General features: G+C 35.8%; 1 protein-coding gene across 9 annotated transcripts in view; it reads right to left on the bottom strand.

Annotated features, from left to right (window-relative positions):
* Positions 1 to 619: 619 nt before the first annotated feature.
* PTPN22 (protein tyrosine phosphatase non-receptor type 22) overlaps positions 620 to 20,372 on the bottom strand; it is a 57,929-nt gene continuing 38,176 nt past the window's right edge. For 6 of the 9 annotated variants that reach the window (XM_046004305.1, XM_046004315.1, XM_046004262.1 and 3 more), the window contains 8 exons: positions 18,539 to 18,622; positions 18,042 to 18,172; positions 15,906 to 15,933; positions 12,348 to 12,431; positions 11,987 to 12,102; positions 10,730 to 10,760; positions 5,560 to 5,637; positions 620 to 1,732 (listed from right to left, as the gene is read on the bottom strand). In XM_046004305.1, coding sequence (XP_045860261.1) covers positions 1,668 to 1,732; positions 5,560 to 5,637; positions 10,730 to 10,760; positions 11,987 to 12,102; positions 12,348 to 12,431; positions 15,906 to 15,933; positions 18,042 to 18,172; positions 18,539 to 18,622 — 617 coding nt within the window. In that variant the 3' untranslated portion in view covers positions 620 to 1,667. Of the gene's footprint in view, positions 1,733 to 3,132; positions 5,638 to 10,729; positions 10,761 to 11,986; positions 12,103 to 12,347; positions 12,432 to 15,905; positions 15,934 to 18,041; positions 18,173 to 18,538; positions 18,623 to 20,372 lie in introns of all 9 variants that reach the window. The other 3 variants (XR_006818257.1, XM_046004291.1, XM_046004281.1) reach the window with 3 other exon arrangements.

Below are 20,372 nucleotides of genomic sequence, written 5' to 3'. Positions count from 1 at the left end.
AACCTTTGTGAGGTAGAAGAATCTGCGGCCTTTTATCTTTGGACATGCGATGTACCGAAGAGGAAAGGGGAACTTGATCATACGTAAAATGAGGGCGATTTGGGTTTAGAATCGAACGGGGCCGCAGTGAAGACATGTTTTAACCTCTTCGTGGGGACTGCTATGTTTACAGCTCCAGGCTGGCAAGGCAGGTGCAAGAACTGCCTGGACGCCTGGTGAGCGGCGCCGCACCTCACTTTCGAGCCTGGAGAAGTAGCGGCCGTCATTTATGTCGAATCCGTCCCCACGGTGACGCAAAAATTCTAGACGGAAAACCTTGTTTTTAAACTTTTAAAAAACAAGTCCCCTCCGCCCCCCCCCCCTCCTCCAAGTCGCAAGTATAGGGTTGCATGAATTTGAGAAGTGTGTCTACCACAAAACATTCCAAAAATCGTCACTGTTCACCAAGGTTGCTGCCCGGAAATTCATTCACAATTCCATCGTCAAGATTTTAGATTTTACCTAAGATTCTGTTCACATATTTGGTCCTTGATGAGGATCTCTGGGAGTAACTGATTACAATGAAGTACTCAGGAACACCACTAGTGCCTGGAGAAATATTCAGCTAAATGAACACTGAAGTTAGTTTTTAAAACAAAGTTTATTCAGCACCTATTGTGTACATTGTACTACAATAAATAGGTTAACATATCATCCAATTAGCCCTATCATTAGGCTTCCTAAGGTACTGAAGAACAAATGCTGTGTAAGTATTTCATGTTTCTAAAAGTTAAAAAGAAACTTCTAAGTTAAAAAAGTCATTAGGAGAACTCCAGAATCCTCTGTCACAATAATTACCCACTAACTTATTTGTTACATAAAATCAGATTTGAAGACTCAGATTTTCTGAAAATAAGGCAGATCCACATTCATAGAGGAAATTGTTTAAACCTCTGACTGGTTGGATATAAGTTGCATATATTTATGTAGGACCTTTGAAATGAAAAATGGTACCAAAAGATAGCTATTTTGCTGATTATTCTTCTAGACTTGGTAACTGAATAACTTTGGTTAAAACTTATCAGAAATGTAGTTGAACATCTTGTTAGTAGATACATCCAAATACAGGAATGATTTTATTTACATATTTTATTCTCTTAAACATAACTCCTTTTTTATTACTCTAGTTCTCTAGTTTTCCACCTTTGGGAAGATGTGCAAGGTGTACTCCATTTAGGCAAAAATAATTCCCAGGGAATAGTCATAGTCACAAGCACAGGTCAGATTTTGTGAAACACTTTCTGTAGTAATTTTGGCAATGTAAACATTCAGTTGAGATCCAATTCTTAAAAACATTTTTAAGTTTATAAAAAAAATATTTTGAGGCTTATATTTGTGTAGAAAAGTAGAATAAAAATAACTTCCAAAATGAAAAATAAGTCCATTCGAAAACTGTGTCTCATACAGTGTTCTCTACATAAGCTCAAGTGACAAATTTATTTCCAGTTTCCAGCCCAATATGAGATGAAAATGTAAAGTTTCTGGCACTTATTTGAATACTCTTTTCTAATATTGCTATTAACACATTACAGTATCTTCATTGTTGAAATGAATATGGAAACCTTGTTTTAGCTAATAGTATTTTAGTACTCTTATTTGCAGATGCACCTGCAGCCTATATTCGAAAGTTAAATATTCCAAGTTGGTGGTGGTTTTCTTGGTCCTTTGGGTTTTGAAAAACGATTTGCAAAACCTGAGGATAGAAATAAAATTAAAATTTTTTTGTATAGAAATAAATACTTAGATTTTAGAGCGTATTATAACATATGCAAGTACATGGACTTTTTTTCAAAAAGTTAGGCAACACCTTTGATTATTTTAGTAATAGATTGTAAAGACATAGTACTTAATGCTTAAATGTTGGCAGAATATTAATAACATTTTAATTTTGTAGAACACTTACAAATTTTATAATGGTAATAATTAGATGAAGAACCCCGGTTATAACAACCTTTGGTAATTCAGCAGATACAGTTGACCCTTGAACAGCATTTTCTTTAGCATATATATATTTCTTTAGCATATATAGAACACATATATATATAGCAAACAAAATATGTGTTAATCGACTGTTTATGTTGTGCATAAGACTTCTGATCAACAGCATGCTATTAGGAGTTAAGTTCTGGGAGATTCTAAGTTTTTGCGGATTGTCAACAACATAGGGGGCGGGGGGGGCATCCCTGTGCCCCACATTGTTCAAGGGTCACCTGTAATATCCTTTTTTTCCCAGTTTTACTGACATATTATTGACCTATAAACTATGTAAGTTTAATGTATACAACATGATGATTTGATACACATGTATATTATGAAATGATTACCACATTAAGACTAAATAACACCTCCATCCCCTCATAAGATTACCATTCTTTTGTGGTGATGACATTTATGATTTACTCTAAACTTTCAAGTATATAATACAGTACTGTTATAATTATCATGCTGTACATTAGACCCCCAGAACTTACTCATCTTACAGCTGGAAGTTTGCACTCTTTGACCAACATCCCTCCATAGCCACTGGCAGCCACCATTCTACTCTATATTTCTGTGAGTTTGGCTTTGTTAGATTCTACATATAACTGAAAACATACAGTATTTGTCTTTCTCTAGCTGACTTATCTCAGTGTAATGCCCACATAATTCATCCATGTTGTCTCAAACAACAGAATTTCCTTCTTTTTTAAGATGGAATAATATTCACACACACACACACACAATGTATATATACATATTTTCTTCATTGAGCTGTCAGGTGGAGACTTAGTTGTTTCCATGTCTTGTCTATTTTAAGTAACAGTGCAATGAACATTGGGTGCAGATATCTCTTCTGAGTTTCCTTTAGCTATATACCCAGAAGTAGGATTGCTGGATCATATGATAGTTCTATTTTTCGTGTTTTCAGGAACTTCTGTTTTCCATAATGGCTATACCAATTTACATTCATACCAGTGTTTTACAGGAGTTCTCCTTTCTCCACAGCCTAGCTAATACTTGTCTGTTGTCTTTTTGATAATGGCCATTCTGACAGGAGTGGTTTTGATTTGCATTTCCCTGATGATTAGTGATATCAAGCATCTTTTCACTTACCTGTTGGCCGTGCATATGTCCTTTTCAGAAAAATGTCTATTCAAATCCTTTGCCCATTTTTTTAAACTGAATTGTTTGGTTTTTTAAGTATTGTCCTGAAAAACTAAGTAATTACTTTTACTTTTCTGTCTCCTGAATACTCCCCCCTGCCCCCCCCCCCCAAAAGGAGGAAAAGAAGGAAACTTTGCACAACAAATGAAAACTATTTCTGGGTCCTTTCAAAAAGATTTGCAGGTTGATAACATTATCTCTTTATCACTTCAACAGAGGACTTTTCTTTGATGATGGTATATTTTCAAGGTACTCTGACACAGCAACTTTAGGTGCTCAAATTGAACAATGAAAGCTTTGAACAGAACTGATGAAAAGATCAGATGAGATATTTGTTAAAGCATCCAGCACAATGTCTGGCTCATTGTAGCTGCTTAAGTGTTGCTCCAATCAGAACCACAAAAACATTATACCAGAACTAGAAGAAAAGGAGAGTATAGAAGAAAAGAATATAAAAACAAGAACCCTACTAATATTAAATTTAATAATAGAACCACTAAATTCTCCATCTGAAACTAAAATTACACTGTATGTTAATTAACCAAAATTTAAATAAAAACTTAAATACCAGGAAAAAAATTAATAATAGTGATGATTAAAAAAAATTGGGGGGAGAAGCACACAGCCACGCTCATGTACATTTTACTTCTTTGAGTGAGAAAAAAAGAAAACAGAAGGAAAAATATTTCAGGTTAAATAGTTTCATACACATAGTGTCAAACTCATCTATTCAGTCTAGATAGCTTGACTATAACCCGAGTAGACTGAGAATAGAAGTAAGAACATAATATACAAGTACTAAGTATCTGAAATTTAAGGGATATCCACATTCAGTCATTTTCACTGATCATTTCTGAATAGTTTAGAATAATAGTGAGCTATCTGTTTTTGCATGTAGGCCAATTCAGGAAAAAAAAAGTTTATAAATCACAAAATTTTAAAATTCACATTTAGATACATTTTTAAGTAAAATATTACTGCAATTTCTGTTGCTTCCTTTCTTAAAAAGACCCAATGAAAGAGTTGTGTTTTTAATTAAGTAAATATTCAAATCTAAGCATATTTGAGAAGAAATAATATGGAGGAAGCTCTCTAATATTTTATCTTCATACTAGATCACAGACTGCTGTAAAGTTAGATGGGTCATGAATTACTCAAGTGGTATCATGGATTAAGAGAAAAGAAGCAAGGGAACATTTGTGTTCCAGGCAAAGTTTGGTGCTTTTTTCATAACTTATATGAAAATCTATGAATTTTTTAGCTAAATAATTTCATAAGAATCATAACTTTTTTCCCCTAACATTTTAAACCTTAGAGTTAATGTAATCCAGGTAACATTTTACAGCCCAAGAAACATCCCGAGATTCTAGTTAAATATTGGGCCAAGGTGGAATGAATAGAGACCATAACCCAGGTGTGGCAGAGATTGCTACCTTTCCACCAAAATCTTTCCTTGGTTCTTCCGGAATAGAATTGTATCTCAGCAACTGTCTCCCCAGCATTATCACATTTCCCAGTCACTCTTGCAATTTAGATGTAGCACATGTCCAAATTCTCTTCAAGGGAATGTGAGATGACATGATATTGCCACTTCCAGGCCAGTTCCTTAAGACCAGAAGAGGAGGCCGCACCTTTACACGTTTACACATTTTCCTCTCATCTTGCCACATGCAATCTGGATGTGGCAGCAACCCAACTCTAACCATATGAACAAGGACAAGCTCACAGAGCAACCGCCCTCAAAGTCTTGTCCTAGGGAACCTTAGGGGGCTCCCAGACCATTTCATGGGTTCTGCTTTTTTAGTAATAATTTTAATAATAATAGCCTACATTAATTACTATACCTCATATAAAAATTTGTAGTATATGTGATACTATTAAAGAGTATCATGAATTTATGTCACATAGAATAATAGGATGACTAAAATAATATAAAATTATTTTATGTTAATATTAGGGGCAGTGGGGTGAACAATTCCTTTAAACTATCAGAATTATGCTTCAGCTCCTAGGTGGAATAAGCAATATAAGAGGGAGCAACTGTTGTTATTATCATACTTGTGTATTTTTTTATAACTTTGGTTAGATATGAACTGGAGTATCATAGCATCTCAGAATTTCATTTGGCTTTGGCTAGTAACATTCATTTACTACATGCCAACAGAGTTATTTCATTACTTAGCTTCATTTTCTGCTATGCTAGACATTTCAGTCCTAGGTAAGTTGTTAAAAGGTAACTAAGGTCAAAAATGAATAAATTGCATGGAAAGGATATAAATATAAGGACCTATATATCAACCTTGAATCATACTTAAAGTTGTAACACACTATAAGATAAACATTTTTTTTAACTCTGTTGAAAAATAACACACATACCAAAATTCAGAAAGGAGCTGGAGCAATTTGACTGAACAGAGTCTGCAGGCTTGTTTGGTGGGGAAGAATTACAGATACCTAGAATCAAAAGCAAAAAATGTAAGGGAAAAAATGAAGGCAGACTCCAATTACTGTTTATCAGACCACATAGTTTTGAAATTAAACTTTCCTCCAAAGTAATACTCCCAAATAAACATATTACTATATAATGTATCAAAATATAGATGCTTACAAATGGGTTAACACTATAATCTCATTTTCGTGTGGGTATTTTTTTAAGGGTTCCCCCCCCCTTGGAAACAGATTGTCTAGTAAAGCCCAACACTAAAGAGAAATCACCATAGTATTCAGAAATAACATCCATTACATTTTGAGTCAGCTTCTTGGGGGATTCACATTGTGGTTTTTTATTTCATTTTACTTCACACTCTGATCACTTTTTTTGTTTTGTTTTGTTTTTGAGAGAGAGGAGAGAGAGAGAAAGAACAAGCCTATGCAGGGGAGTGGTGGAGGGAGGAGGGGCAGAGGGAAAGAGAAAAATCCCAAGCAAGCTCCACAATGGATCCCACAGTCCTAAGACCATGACCTGAGTCAAAATCAAGAAGATGCCTTACCAACTGAGCCACCCAGGAGCCACTGCACTCTGATCACTCTTAACATGTTTTAAATAATTTGTTTTGGACATTAACTCATCCACGGCACACCTACGGTTTTTCTTGCAGTATCCTTTACTCCTAAATATCTTTCTTCACTTTCCAGCCTATATTTTTCACATTATAGATGATTCTAGTTAGGCCCAGAATCTCCCAAAAGCATTATTATATTGCTTTGTTTTGCTATTTTAGCTACTTACAGGCCGGTTTAAAAATGTTTCTCTTCCCAGCACCTTAAGATATTCATGTAAAAGTAACTGTCCAATTTTTAAAACAATCCAGTGAAAACATAATATTTTGTGCATGCACTACTTAGCAGTGAAAAAAGATGATTTCAGGTTTATATAAACCTTCTATAAGACTTCGTGTAAAAAGAACATATGATTAGGGAGAAATTATTAAAGAGTCGCCTTTTTTTGGCTTTCAGCATTTTGAGTGTGCAGTGTGAGGACTGCATCTGTGTTTGTAAACACGTGCCTAATGCTAGGATTCAAGAAAAAAAACCCTCTCCATGGAGGTACTTGAATATGAATCACTAGAGTACATACTGAATTTCAATCAGATTCAATTAAAATACGTATTTATTAAATGCCTATTATGTGCCAAGCCTTGGGCTAGGCACTCAGGATAGAGACATGAATAAGAAGTGAGTGAAGGTGAGAAATTCAGGACATATCAAAATCATCACTAAACTGTAGGTGAGCTGACAGTATAGTATACATCCTTCAGAAAGAAAACAGTTGTGCCAAAAGGGAATGTTGTGGGTTTTTCTATTTTTGTCATTGTTGTTCTTTTATCACAGGGGACAAAGAATCTGCAAATATATCAGAGGGAAGAGCTATTTTGCATATTGGCTTGTCACAGTTTGCTTTGCTTTTTTTGTTTCTTTTTTCAAAATGGCAGTGCCATATGGTTGAACTTAATATACTTGCAAGTACCTAGTTTTGTTAAGTTATTATATAAATTAGACTGATTATCCTACAATTCGCTTTTCTCACTTAATGAAATATCTTGGGTTTTTTCCTATGGCAGCTCCAGTAGAACTATATTATGTCACAGATATTTTTAAGCTGCCTGCCCAGCATTAATTCCTCCTCCTCCTGATAACAGAACTTGAGTTTTCCTTTAGGAAACCACCCCTCCCCAATTTTCATCTCCCATATGTCTGGTGAAGTTGATTCTACTCTTAGATCAAGGAACTGACCTATAGGGCTAGTTTTCAGTTGGTGCATTGCCATAATCAAAACAGGCATTTAGGTCTGACCTCATTTCTTATTGGTCAGTGTCCATGTATAACAACTGTTAAATATTTTAGTAATAGTCAACAGTATGACAGTACAACACTGCTCTGCTTAATCAGAATATACTGGCAATTAATTGGTTCAAGGAGGGGCAAATGAATCAAACCAAGACAATCAGGCCCAATCAGCCCTAGTCATCAGACTGTTGCTTGAGCAACCAGGAAAGAGCTTATTTTTTCCATCACAAGCCTGAAACCACATGGTAAAAGCCTCCTCATGAATGAGCAAACACAGAGTAAAACAAAGCTGGAGATATAGAATGAGATTAGGTCCTGATTATATCATTTGAACTCTTGGTTACAGGCCAATGAATCCCCCTTTTATGCTTAAGCTAGCTTACATTGATTTTTCTATCACTTGCAACCGAAGGATACCTGAGTAGTGTTTCCCACCAAAAGTAGGCATCAGGGACCATGGTTGATATCTTCAATTCTTGCCACCCTATAATTCACACACAGCAGATAGCGGGATCTTTTTAAAAAACAGATCATGTGGGATGCCTGGGTGGCTCAGTGGGTTAAAGCCTCTGTCTTCAGCTCAGGTCATGATCCCAGGGTCCTGGGATCGAGCCCCATTTCGGGCTCTCTGCTCTGTGGGGAGCCTGCTTCCCTCTCTCCTTCTGCCTGCCTCTCTGCCGTGATTTCTCTCTGTCAAATAAAATCTTTAAAAAACACACAAAACAAAACAAAAAAAAAAACAGATCATGTACCATCTCTGCCTAAAGCTCTTCAATGACTTCCTATTACACTTAGAAGAAACTCTAAACTACTTAGTATGACCTGTAAAGATTTAACTACCTTCTCCCCCACTTCCACCATCTTGTCAGCCACACTTTACTGCTCTGCCCTCTTGATACCACGCAGCTATGATGGCTTCCTCTTTGTTCCTACAACACACTCCTACCTCAGAGGGTTTGCATATGCTGTTCCCTCTATCTGGAGGCCTCCTCTCCCTACTTTTCTCCTGGCTGGCTACTCCTTCAGGTTTCAGGTTTAATGATCACTCAGAAAGGGCCTCCTAGAACACTCTTTCTAAAGTAAATCCCTTTGGGGACGCCTGGGTGGTTCAGTGGGTTAGGCCGCTGCCTTTGGCTCAGGTCATGATCCTAGGGTCCTGGAATTGAGTCCCGCATTGTGCTCCTTGCTCAGTGGGGACCCTGCTTCTCTCTCTGCCTCTACCTGCTACTCTGCCTGCTTGTGTGTGCGTGCTCTCTCTCTGCCAAATAAAATCTTGAAAAAAAGTTTTTAATTAAAAAAATAATAATAAAATAAAATAAATCCCTTTGTTATTTTCTCTCATACTTACCCTCTTGGTTTCCTACACAACATTTATCACCGTGTGTTAGTATGTACATATCTGTGAATTGTTTACTATCTGAATCTCTCACTAGACCTAAGTTCCACAAAGGCATAGCCCAATACCTGTTGTGTTTCCCATCATATACCCAGTGCCTTACAAAATGCTGGACGCACAGTAGGCACTCAATGAATATTCAGTGAATGACTAACACTATGCTTAAATGCAAGCTTAAAACAACAGATCAAGAACACTCATTTTATTAAAAGTAAGACCAGCTTCAACTAGACAAGTTAGAGATCCAGGCTGAAGGGAGAACATCTGGACTTCAGGAATCATGAACCATCCGGAAGGGTAAGAGGAGACATACCCAAGTACAGACAGATAAATCTAAAGCTTCAGGATATTTTTTTTTTTAGCTTCAGGATATTTTGAGGGCCAGATATTACTCTTCATTTAAGGACAAAAGACCGGAGGATAAAGGCAACTGAGAAATTGAAATTAGCTTAGATCTAGAGAATGACCTGGGAGGTCTTATTTAGAAATAAGACTCAGAATTTCTGAGAGTCCCACATACTGAATCTGTGCCAACCTAAATTTACCTGAAATTTCTGTGTCTTTATATCCCCAAGATAGGGTTGGGGCTATACCAAAAAAAAAAAAAAAAAAAAAAAAAAGTCAGTCTCTCTCTCTCTCTCTCTCTCTCTTTTTTTTTAAGAGAAAGAAAATGGTGTTTCATAAGCTAGGCTGTTCAACCCAAGCTGGCTAGCTATTCAAGTCAGTCACTTCTTTGCTTCAGGCTGTTTTATTTCCCCTGTTTTATACTACAGTTTTCTCTTAAATGTTTAAATTCCCTTTTGACTCACTTTGGAGGAAAGAGTATATTTTCCAATCATACTTTATGATCATAGGTGAGAAATCCATTCACTTCTAAGATCAGATATAATGTCAATGAAGGCAAGCTAGCAGAAGTTTATTGACGGGATAGTGAAGAGAAAACTTAGCACAAACAGGTAAGATTCAGCTATAAACCTTCTTATATAGACAATACCATAAATTATGTTTTCTCAGCACTCTTTGTCCCTTCCTATAACACTAGTATAATGCCAAATAGCTGTTTGGTCCTTGGTGATTAACCAAGTGGATCAAATTCATAAAAAGTGTATCACTGGGGCGCCTGGGTGGCTCAGTGGATTAAAGCCTCTGCCTTTGGCTCAGGTCATGATCCCAGGGTTCTGGGATCGAGCCCCACACTGGACTCTCTGCTCAGCAGGGAGCCTGCTTCCTCCTCTCTCTCTGACTGCCTCTCTGCCTACTCTTTCTCTGTCAAATAAATAAAATCTTTTAAAAAAAAAGTACATCACATTTTTTTATATACTTTGTGGTTATAAATAAGGATTTCTGAGATAATCAATTTCCCACATTTTCAGGAGTCTTTTGGTTTTGTTTTCATTATAATATAGGGAAAATAATAAGCAACAGACTTTTATTACTAATAATACTTGGCAAAAATGGAAACGTGTCAATATTTTGCTGCTTTCATTAAATAAAAACATTTGTTTCACAATATGCTTTGCTGTGACTATTTTCAAAGAAAATACATCCAAGGTTAGACTGCTAGGAATTTTAAATAACACACTTGTATGACAGCATCTCAGGATGGGTGGAAAGTGGCACACATCATATTATTCCTGTCTGTTAAACACAAACTCCCCTTCCCTTTACTCGCTTCCAATATTAGCACTGTGGATCGTCACATGCTATAAGGCCCAGGAGTGATCCTGCCGACACAGAGGGCCCTAACAAGGCTCTGTATAGGAGTATATTGTTAATGTTTTCACAGAGTGGTTATATAAGGAAAAATTACATAATTGTGGAAGTGTATATGTATTCTAAAAAAACAAGTAAAAAGAAACTTACTCTTTTTCACATTTCTCAAAATTTTCAAACTCTACAAAAATGAAAAGGAAAATGTTAGTTTTTTCTTACTTTCATATGAAATCCAAAATACTTTCATCAAGTAGAAATACAGATTTCAGTTGAAAGGATTAATTTCCCTAAAAATAGCCATCAAATGCACAAAATTATTTTTCCATCTTGCTATTTTAATTCAGTGCAAAGTCTCCACTAGATTTTATCTTGCTATTTTTTTCCCATCAACATAAGAATCATTCTACGTATTTATACATATGTATTTAGATAGGAGTGCTATCAGAATATCAGAGAAAAAAGGAGTTCCTACTTTTCTTCTTTATTAGGACCATTCTAGAAACCACAATGGCTTCCGAAGATAGCTGTGATACCCAGCCATTCCCATTCTAATCAAGAACTTCTAAAAATCATACTCTGAACTAAATTTACTAAGGTCCACTCCATATTGTTACTATGCTACTTCCCTCTCCTTCTAAAGTTCAGCAAAACCACTCTGCCTCCTTTACAGTGAAGTCCCTAACTTATCTCTTCCAGGAACCGACCCATATTTCTTTTCTTCACAAACCTCGGCATGTATGTTTTTAATCTGTTTCATGGTATTTTGTTCTTTTTGATATCTTCACGTTGTTTCTCATATAGGCATTGTATTCCAATGGATTAACTGTTCTCTTTTCAAGGACACATAGATATCCTTTAGGACGTTTCTATCTTCTAACAACTAACAGAAGTGTAGTTTTCTATATAATAAATATTTAATAAATTCTTTTTGGAGGGAAATTTTTTATTTAAGTTTTAAAAAATAAATCATTAATTTATAATTCAAAATATTATAGTCAAAATGCTCCCATCTTTGTTCTCCACTATCCAGTTTCTGACCCTTCCTCCACAGATAACCATTATTGTTCATTTCTTATGTATCCTTCCAGAGTCACTTATAATGTACAATACAAATATAGATCATATTTTCTACCACTTACGGAAAAGTTAATAAATTATAAATAAGTACACTGAAAGCATCCTCATTCCTTTTTAAATGATATAGTATTTCATTATATGCATATGCTATGATTTATGACTTATTTAATCAGTTGCCCTAGTGATTAACAGTCTTGTTCCCAATCAGCTGTTCTTATAAATAATCTAATTTCCATCTTGATTCTGGCAACAGGGAAGGGGTGAAGGGTATGAACACCTTCAGAAATGAAAAGACTCTGGCATGTTTCTTAAGACTCCCATCTTTTTTACCTTAGTCCTTGTGAAACCTTTTCCTGGAGTCTTCAATGTCTGTTTTGAAGATGTTGAATTTTCCATGGTATTAGGACAGCTAGTAGAATAAGTCTTTACAGGCTGAGCTTGAATACCTTTAAAAAAATGTTTTGATGCATAGCTTTTTAAGCCTTTGGGATATATGTAGTATATATTCAGTACTTCTTAGCTTGGCTTTTTTATGCATTATTTTTATAATACATTATGGGCTTTTTAATGTATTATTTTTATCTTGTTTAATCATTCTTTATACCTTTACCATTTAGGTCCTACATTATTGTTAATCTTTTAGCAGTCTCATTTTTATAGCTTTTTTGAGAGGAATATACTAGTCACTTACAATCTTCATCAGCAAGAATGAAGGACTCCAGGGTTCTTTCTGGGAGTGGAGGTGGTGGGGGAGAAGAACGATCTTCATGTAGATCTGTGATAAGAAGAGTAGACAACAAAAGAAAACAAAACAAAAATCCATCAATTAAATGTTAGAAGTCAAGGGGCGCCTGGGTGGCTCAGTGGGTTAAGCCGCTGCCTTCGGCTCAGGTCATGATCTCAGGGTCCTGGGATCGAGTCCCGCATCGGGCTTTCTGCTCAGCAGGAAGCCTGCTTCCCCCTCTCTCTCTGCCTGCCTCTATGCCTACTTGTGATCTCTCTGTCAAATAAATAAATAAAATCTTTAAAAAAAATGTTAGAAGTCAAAACTCCTTTTTGGTGTTGTATAATGTTTCCAACTTTTCAATATTAACCTATGATAAGCACATAAAAAATAATCTGAACAACAGCTGGAGCCACAAGAATTTTGTTGTTCTAGGGACGCCTGGGTGGCTCAGTTGGTTAAGCGGCTGCCTTCGGCTCAGGTCATGATCCCAGTATCCTGGGATTGAACCCCACATCGGGCTCCTTGCTCAGCAGGAAGCCTGCTTCTCCCTCTGCCTCTGCCTGCCACTCTGTCTGCCTGTGCTCGCTCTCTCTCTCTCTGACAAATAAATAAATAAAATCTTAAAAAAAAAAGAATTTTGTTCTAGCTTTTTAGCCAATGAACCTATGATGCATCAAAAACTTGTACTCCCTTAGAAAAGTAGTTTTCCAAAGAAACTGAACTTGAAATTAATCAAGCTTCTAGATCTAACCACCATTTTACATAGAATCCTGGGTATAGCATAACATGTTAATAAATAAAACCATGAGAATATAAACAACAAAAATTCAGAATATTCACAGTCTTTAGGACTGTGAATGATCCACACTCTTCTACAAATAATGGCATGAGATAATAAAAAGGAGGGAAAACTTACAAATTTTAAAAGACTTAACAAATATATAAACCAAATGCAATGTGTAGACTTTGAACCCAGATGCATATAAACCAACTGTAAAAAGATATTTTTGAGGCAATTTGAGAAAATTATATAAAATCATATTAAGGGATTATTGTTAATTCCATTGGCGTGATAATGCTGCTATGGTAGGCTTAAAATGTGTTTGGAATTTTCCATGATATAAAGAATTTTAAATAATAGAGCTATTTTCCCACAATATAAGTCCTAAAGATACAAAGAGTGTATGATAATCTCATTATACGGTGCTGAGTATAATTACATACCATATTAATGTCTTTTAAAACTGAAAATGTGGCTCAGAGCTAGAGTTTCACCTGTCTTTGGTCTTGGGTTCTTTAGGCCTTGGGATTTGTCTCTAAAGCAAGTTCTTTTGTTGTTTCTTTCTTATACACCAGGTGATATGCAAAAGTAAAGTACAATCCTTATTTCTAGCACCTAATATCATAACTGGCATATAGTAGGCACTGAATAAATATTTGATAACTACTGTGAAGTTGCTTATCATCTTCCAGTATGCTGTTAGAAAGTACACTGAGAACTAAAGCTAACTTGCAGTGAATGATATCCTGCCAAATATCTTCCTAAAATACCACTTTCTTTTCTTTTTTAAAAAGATTTTATTTATTTGACAGAGAGACAGCGAAAGAGGGAACACAAGAAGAGGCAGTGGGAGAGGGAGAAGCAGGCTTCCCGCTGAGCAGGGAGCCCGATTCTGGGCTCGATTCCGGGCTCTATCCCAGGCCCCTGGGATCATGACCTGAGCCAAAGGCAGACACTTAACGACTGAACCACCTAAAATACGACTTTCATCTTTATTTCTCCCGTGATGAACCTACAATGCTTATTACTTATTGCGTTAAATCTAAATTCTTCTGCCTAGCTCTGTGTATGTAGATAGAATACACATAATAAAATTTACAATTAATGACAGTACATTTACAGTGTTGTACAACCATCACCACTATTTCGAAAACATGTTCATCACCCTAAAAAGAAACTCTATATCCACTTAGCAGTAATTTCCCATTCCCCGCAGATTAGATTGGCAACCACGAATCTGCTTTCTCTATATATAGATTTCCTTGACCTGGATATTTTATCTGCCTAACTTTAAAATCCTTCAGAATCTTTCCACATTTCATCCAAATTTATTTTCCGTAGTTCCCAGAATAGATTCTCTATTGCAACTAAATTAACCTACTCACCATTTCTCTATACTCATCGTGCTTATTTCTACCTTTTAAGTCAATGCTACCCTGATTCCAGCTCCTGGAATTCACTCTTTTTTTCTCTGTTTACCCATATTCTTAAATTTCTTTCCTCTACTCAGTGAAGCCTTTCCTAACCACTCCAGTGATACTTCCTTTTTTTCCAGACTCCTGGTGATTAGAATCAGTCCACATGGATTATCATTTAATGGTTCCAAGTAAGTATTAATTTTGCCTACCTAATTTGAATATAAACATTAAAAAGTATCTTTTCTTGTATATCCTGACTATCCTAACACTGTATAAAGCATATAGAACTTACTTAGGAATTGCTCATTTAATAATTATCTAATAAAAATGGTAATAAGTAACATTTAATGAGAGCTTATTATTTGACAATCGCTGTGTTAAAAGCTTTATATGCATTGTCTCACTCAACCCTTACAAAAACCCTCTAAGAAACAAGTTCTATTATCCTCATAATATAAGTGAAGAAAATCAATAGAGAAAGTATATAATTTAACCAAGGTTATGCATTTTGATAACTCCTGGTAGGCTAAAGATTTGATTTAAAGTCTTTCTGACTCCAAAGCCCATGCTCATTAACCGCTATGTTAAACTACCTATGTAATTTGAATAATATGTTCATATGAATAACTATGTTAAGGGCAACTACCACCTACTTTAATGTATGTAAAATACCTGTATGTGTCCAATAAATATTAGTCGTAGATGTCGTTATTTGGTGTATAAAACAAGCAAAACTCAAGGCCCCTCAGTGGCTCAGTCAGTTAAGCATCTGCCTTCAGCTCAGGTCATGATCCCGGAGTCCCAGGAATCAAGCCCCATGTTGGGCTCCCTGCTCAGTGGGGAGTCTGCCTCTCCCTCCCTTTTGCTACTCCCCCTGCTCCTTCTCTCTTCTCTCTCTCTCTCTCTCTCTCTCGCCCATTCTCTCTCGAATAAATAAATAAAATCTTTAAAAAAAGAACAGCAACAAAGTACTGGAGAAATAATAGCAAGTAAAGATCTAAAGAATCAAACTGCTAACAATGGTAAAACCTATAAAATAAAAATGCTGCAAAATGTTAAGAAAATTCTACTTGAAATTGTTTTTAAGGATTATATGTCAGGGAGTAGAATTCTAAAATCCTGTGTTTTCCTTGCCCTTGACAAGGCAAAACTCCTAGCCTGGGAAAATCAGGAAAAAAAACAATAAATAGTGGAGCTATTATGGGAACCATGCCATCTCCTTAGGTGAATTACTCTAAACTTAATGAGTCATTCTTAGAGTATAAATTCTTAGAGCTAAATGTCATCTAAAGCCAGGGGGAATTGTTTTTTTCTTTTTTTTACCTGATTTGGGACTCCGGAGTTTTACACTCTAAAAGAAAGAAAGAAGGAAAAAGTGAAAGAAGAATCGGTACACAAATTTAGAAACTCTAAGCAATATAAGGTATTTTAGAAAGTGTATTTCATATTCTTATAGAGACAGTCATGAAATGTTGACCTTATTTTTCCTGTAAGCACACTAAATTATGAAAAGGCATCCTGAACTCTTATAGTGTTTTACTCTCTCTAAATTTAATTTTTCCCTTTTATACAAAGAAATCTTATGAATTTTTAAATTTTTAAATATTTTTTTAAACTTCAAGTGTAATTAACATACACTGTTACATTAGTTTTGGGTGTCAAATGTAATGATTCAACAATTCTATACCTTCCTCCGTGCTGTTCACAATAAGTGTGCTCTTAATCCCCTTCACCTATTTGACCCATGTCCCACCCACCTCCTTCTGCTAACCATCAGTTTGTCCTCTGTAATTATGAGCCTGGTATTTTGTTTGTCTCTTTTTTCTTAGCTCCTTTGTTTTGTTTCTTAAATTCAACATATAAGTGAAATCATATGGTGTTTTGTCTTTCTCCATTTGACTTATTTCACTTAACATGATACCCTCTAGGCCCATCCATGTTGTCACAAATGGCAAGATCTCATTCTTTTTATGGCCGAGTAACATCCTATGATGTGTATGTGTGTAGTATATGTGTGTATGTGTGTATACATATATATGTCATATCTTCTTTATTATCTATGGATGGGCGCCTGGGCTGCTTCCATATCTTAGCTGTTATAAATAATGTTGCAGTAAACACAGGGGTGCATATATCTTTCCAAATTAGTGTTTTTGTTTTCTTTGGGTAAATATCCAGTAGTGGAATTACTAGATCATATGGCAATCCTATTTTTAACTTTTTGAGGAACTTTCGTATTATCTTCCATAGTGGCTGTACCAGTTTGCATACCCACCAACAGTGCATGAGGGTTCCTTTTTCCCCGCATTCTCACCAACACTTATTTCTTGTGTTTCTTTTTTTTTTTAACCATTGTAACTGGTGTGAGATGATATCTCATTGTGATTTTGATTTGCATTTCCCTGATGATTAGTGATGGGCATATTTTCATGTCTGTTGGTCATCTGTATTTCTTCTTTGGAAAAACGTCTATTCATATCTTCTGTCCATTTTTAAAAACAGATTATGTAGGTTTTTTTTATATAAGTTGTATAAATTCTTTGTATATTTTGGATATTAATCCCTGATCAAATATATCATTTGCAAATATCCTCTGCCATAACGTTATGGTGATTTTTGTATGTCATGGCAATTGGTCCTAAAGTGATCCTTTTTTAATTTATTTCCTTCCTACAGAACATTTCCCAGAAAATTTAACTGGAGGTAAATTCTTGAAATTGAAATTACTTCATAACACTGGAAAAGGAGTGATTGTTCTTGGTTCTAGCAGTTGTTAAGATAAAGACCATTACATGTGAGCATATTATTAACTATAATAACTACAAAATATTAAAAGTGTAATCAAAAAGATAAAGAATATTTGCCTACTAGCATTGCAGTTGTAGTCACTTTAAAATGTTTGTTTAGTTAATTACTTTTCTGATCTCTGAAATTTTAAGGTAGTTGGTTCATAGAATATATACAAACATATAACAGATTGTTGAAGTGTAATTTTACTTCCAAAAGTGGGGAGCATTATCCTGAAAAGTTTATCTTAAATGGCATGGACTTTAACATCTGTCTTTCAAAAAATTGTTCTCTACAACATATTATCAGAGAACATGATACAGTCTACCAAATGACTACATGAACAGGCTACGACCTTATAAAAAATTTATTTTTGCCTTAACTGTACTTCAGAAACCAGTTCAGACATTTCCTCTTACACTATGCCTTCCTTAGTCACTTCCAACTTGAAAGTTTCATAAGGGCAAGACTTGTGTCTTATCCATTGCCTTATCCCCATATCCTCTAGCACATTATTTTATAAAGAGTGTAAATGAGTATAAGGAGTATACATATAAGCAGTATAAACACTGCTTAGTATTTGTTGAGTGATAGGCTTTAAAAATACAAGAAGTATAATTTCGGTCTGTGGAACCCAGATGAGTAGAAAAGAAAAGAAAAAGTGTTATGGACCTTAGTTGGTCTAAGTCTCACAGTGTCATCGGATGTCCTTGACTCAAATGTTCTATTCCATTGTAGTGATGTTCCAACTTTTGCCTCCTCAGCTGAAGATAAGGATTTGGGAACATTCAGTGGGAATTCTCCTGAAAGTAAATATGGTCCAAGTCTTAGGAGTGTTGAAATTCTTTTTTTTTTTTTTAAAGATTTTATTTATTTATTTGACAGAGAGAGATCACAAGTAGGCAGAGAGGCAAGCAGAGAGAGTGAGAGGGAAGCAGGCTCCCTGCCGAGCAGAGAGCCCGATGCGGGACTCGATCCCAGGACCCTGAGATCATGACCTGAGCCGAAGGCAGTGGCCTAAACCACTGAGCCACCCAGGCGCCCCAGGAGTGTTGAAATTCTTACAGAATAATGCAAATCTTACAGAATAATGCACGCAGAACATTGACAGGACCTGAGAAGTATTCTAGTTAATCCACTTTATTTTACACTAACTGAACGGTACTCACCAGCTTCCTCCAGCACAATAAAAGACTCAGGTGTCCGTTCAGGAAGTGGAGGGGGGACTTCATCATCTATCCTAGGAGAAGCTGCTATCCAAAATGCCAGAAATATAACCATAATTTTTCATTAGAAACATCCAAAGGAAATTCTTTTTTCTTTTTTAAGATTTATTTATTTATTTGAGGGAGAAAGAAAGAGCAAGTGAGCATGAGTGGGAGGGAAAGAAAATCTCAAGCAGACCCCATGGTGAGCATGGAGTCGTACCTGAGGCTCGATCTCAGGACCCTGAGATCACCACCTGAGCCAAGACCAAGCGCTGGATGCTTAACCCATGGTGCCACCCAGGTGCCCCACCAAAGGAAATTCTTTTTTTTTTTTTAAGATTTTTTTTTTTTTTTTGACAGAGAGAGGGAGATCACAAGTAGGCAGAGAGGCAGGCAGAGAGAGAGGGGGGAAGCAGGCTCCCCGCTGATGCGGGCCTTGATCCCAGGACCCTGAGATCATGACCTGAGCTGACGGCAGAGGATTAACCCACTGGGCCACTCAGGCACCTCATTTTTTAAAAAAGATTTTTTGCCAAAGGAAATTCTTATATTCTAATCTTGAAGTAAAGTCCATCAAGCATCATTACAATACTTAAGCTGGTATGTTTTTACTCAAGAAAAAAGCAAAGTAAATTCTCCCATTTTGATTTGCAAACTCAGGAGGCTTTGCTGCTTGTTCAAAATTTATTCTCTATTTCCTTTAAAGACCCCAAAGTGTTTTGGCCGAGTCACTCAGTACCAGTTAACAGAATATAAAACATTATATTAATTCAGGAAGTTTTGAGTTATTTTCTATATAACCCTTTTATTTCATGTACAATATTCAATAAAGCATGATAAAGCACTTTTAAATGTGGCAAGGACTCAGTTACAGAGTAGGTTGAAGTTTAAAGATTTTAGTATCGCTTCTTCATTCTACAGTGAAGAATATGGATTTTTTTCCTTTTTACAAAACAATGGTATAACAAGGTTTTCTATTTTCCTACAGAAAAAGTCGGAATTTTTATAGAAAAATTCAAATGCTGTTATAAGAAACTGCCACCAGGTGGCACACATGTCAATGATGTTACAATCCCTAAAGCTCAGATTTGCTTTTGAAAATGACGCTCAGAGAAGTTTAAGGTATTGTGGGTAACTTTAAAAAAAAATCCTTTAAATTATAAAACAGGATCAAAGCATATAAAATAAAGAAGCAATCAGATCCAGGTAAAACATTTTTGTCACAAACTACACATCCACACACACACAAACTACACATCTATCTACACATCTATCTACCAAGAAACGCTGTACAATAAATCATGTTATAGAAAAAAATTTTTTTCTATGTCCTATTTAGGTAAAATGTCATTCATAAACTTCTGATAATATATCTGGAGAGTTACTCTTGCTCTTTTCTTCACCTTCTTCCCTATCAAGCTATTATAACTATCTCTAGGAGGATACGAACTTTTACTTTTAAACCACTCAATAAAACAAAAACAATACGGATAATATGCAAAAATCCAGGATAATAAAGGTGAAAAAGCATGAAAGTAAAGGTGAATATAAGATGACAGTCCCACACAACATATAAATGCATGTTCTCATCTACTACGTTATTATGCAAGGATGGGAAGAAATCAGGTCCTCCTCTTCCAACTCCCGCGGAAGAGAACTGAATGCTTAACGATCTGTTCAGTTCAGTGCAGCCACATGGTTGAGCAAAAATGTCCTGAGGGACCACGCAGTGCTGTGGATCAAATCCTTTCTGCTGCTTCTTTGAAAGTTACTTCTGCCTAGCAAGGGTGAATTG

Source organism: Meles meles, chromosome 1 (genome assembly GCF_922984935.1).
Source record: "Meles meles chromosome 1, mMelMel3.1 paternal haplotype, whole genome shotgun sequence".
NCBI lineage: Eukaryota > Metazoa > Chordata > Mammalia > Carnivora > Mustelidae > Meles > Meles meles.
Note: the sequence above shows the minus strand (reverse complement) of the source record. Positions and strands in the feature narration are given on the sequence as shown.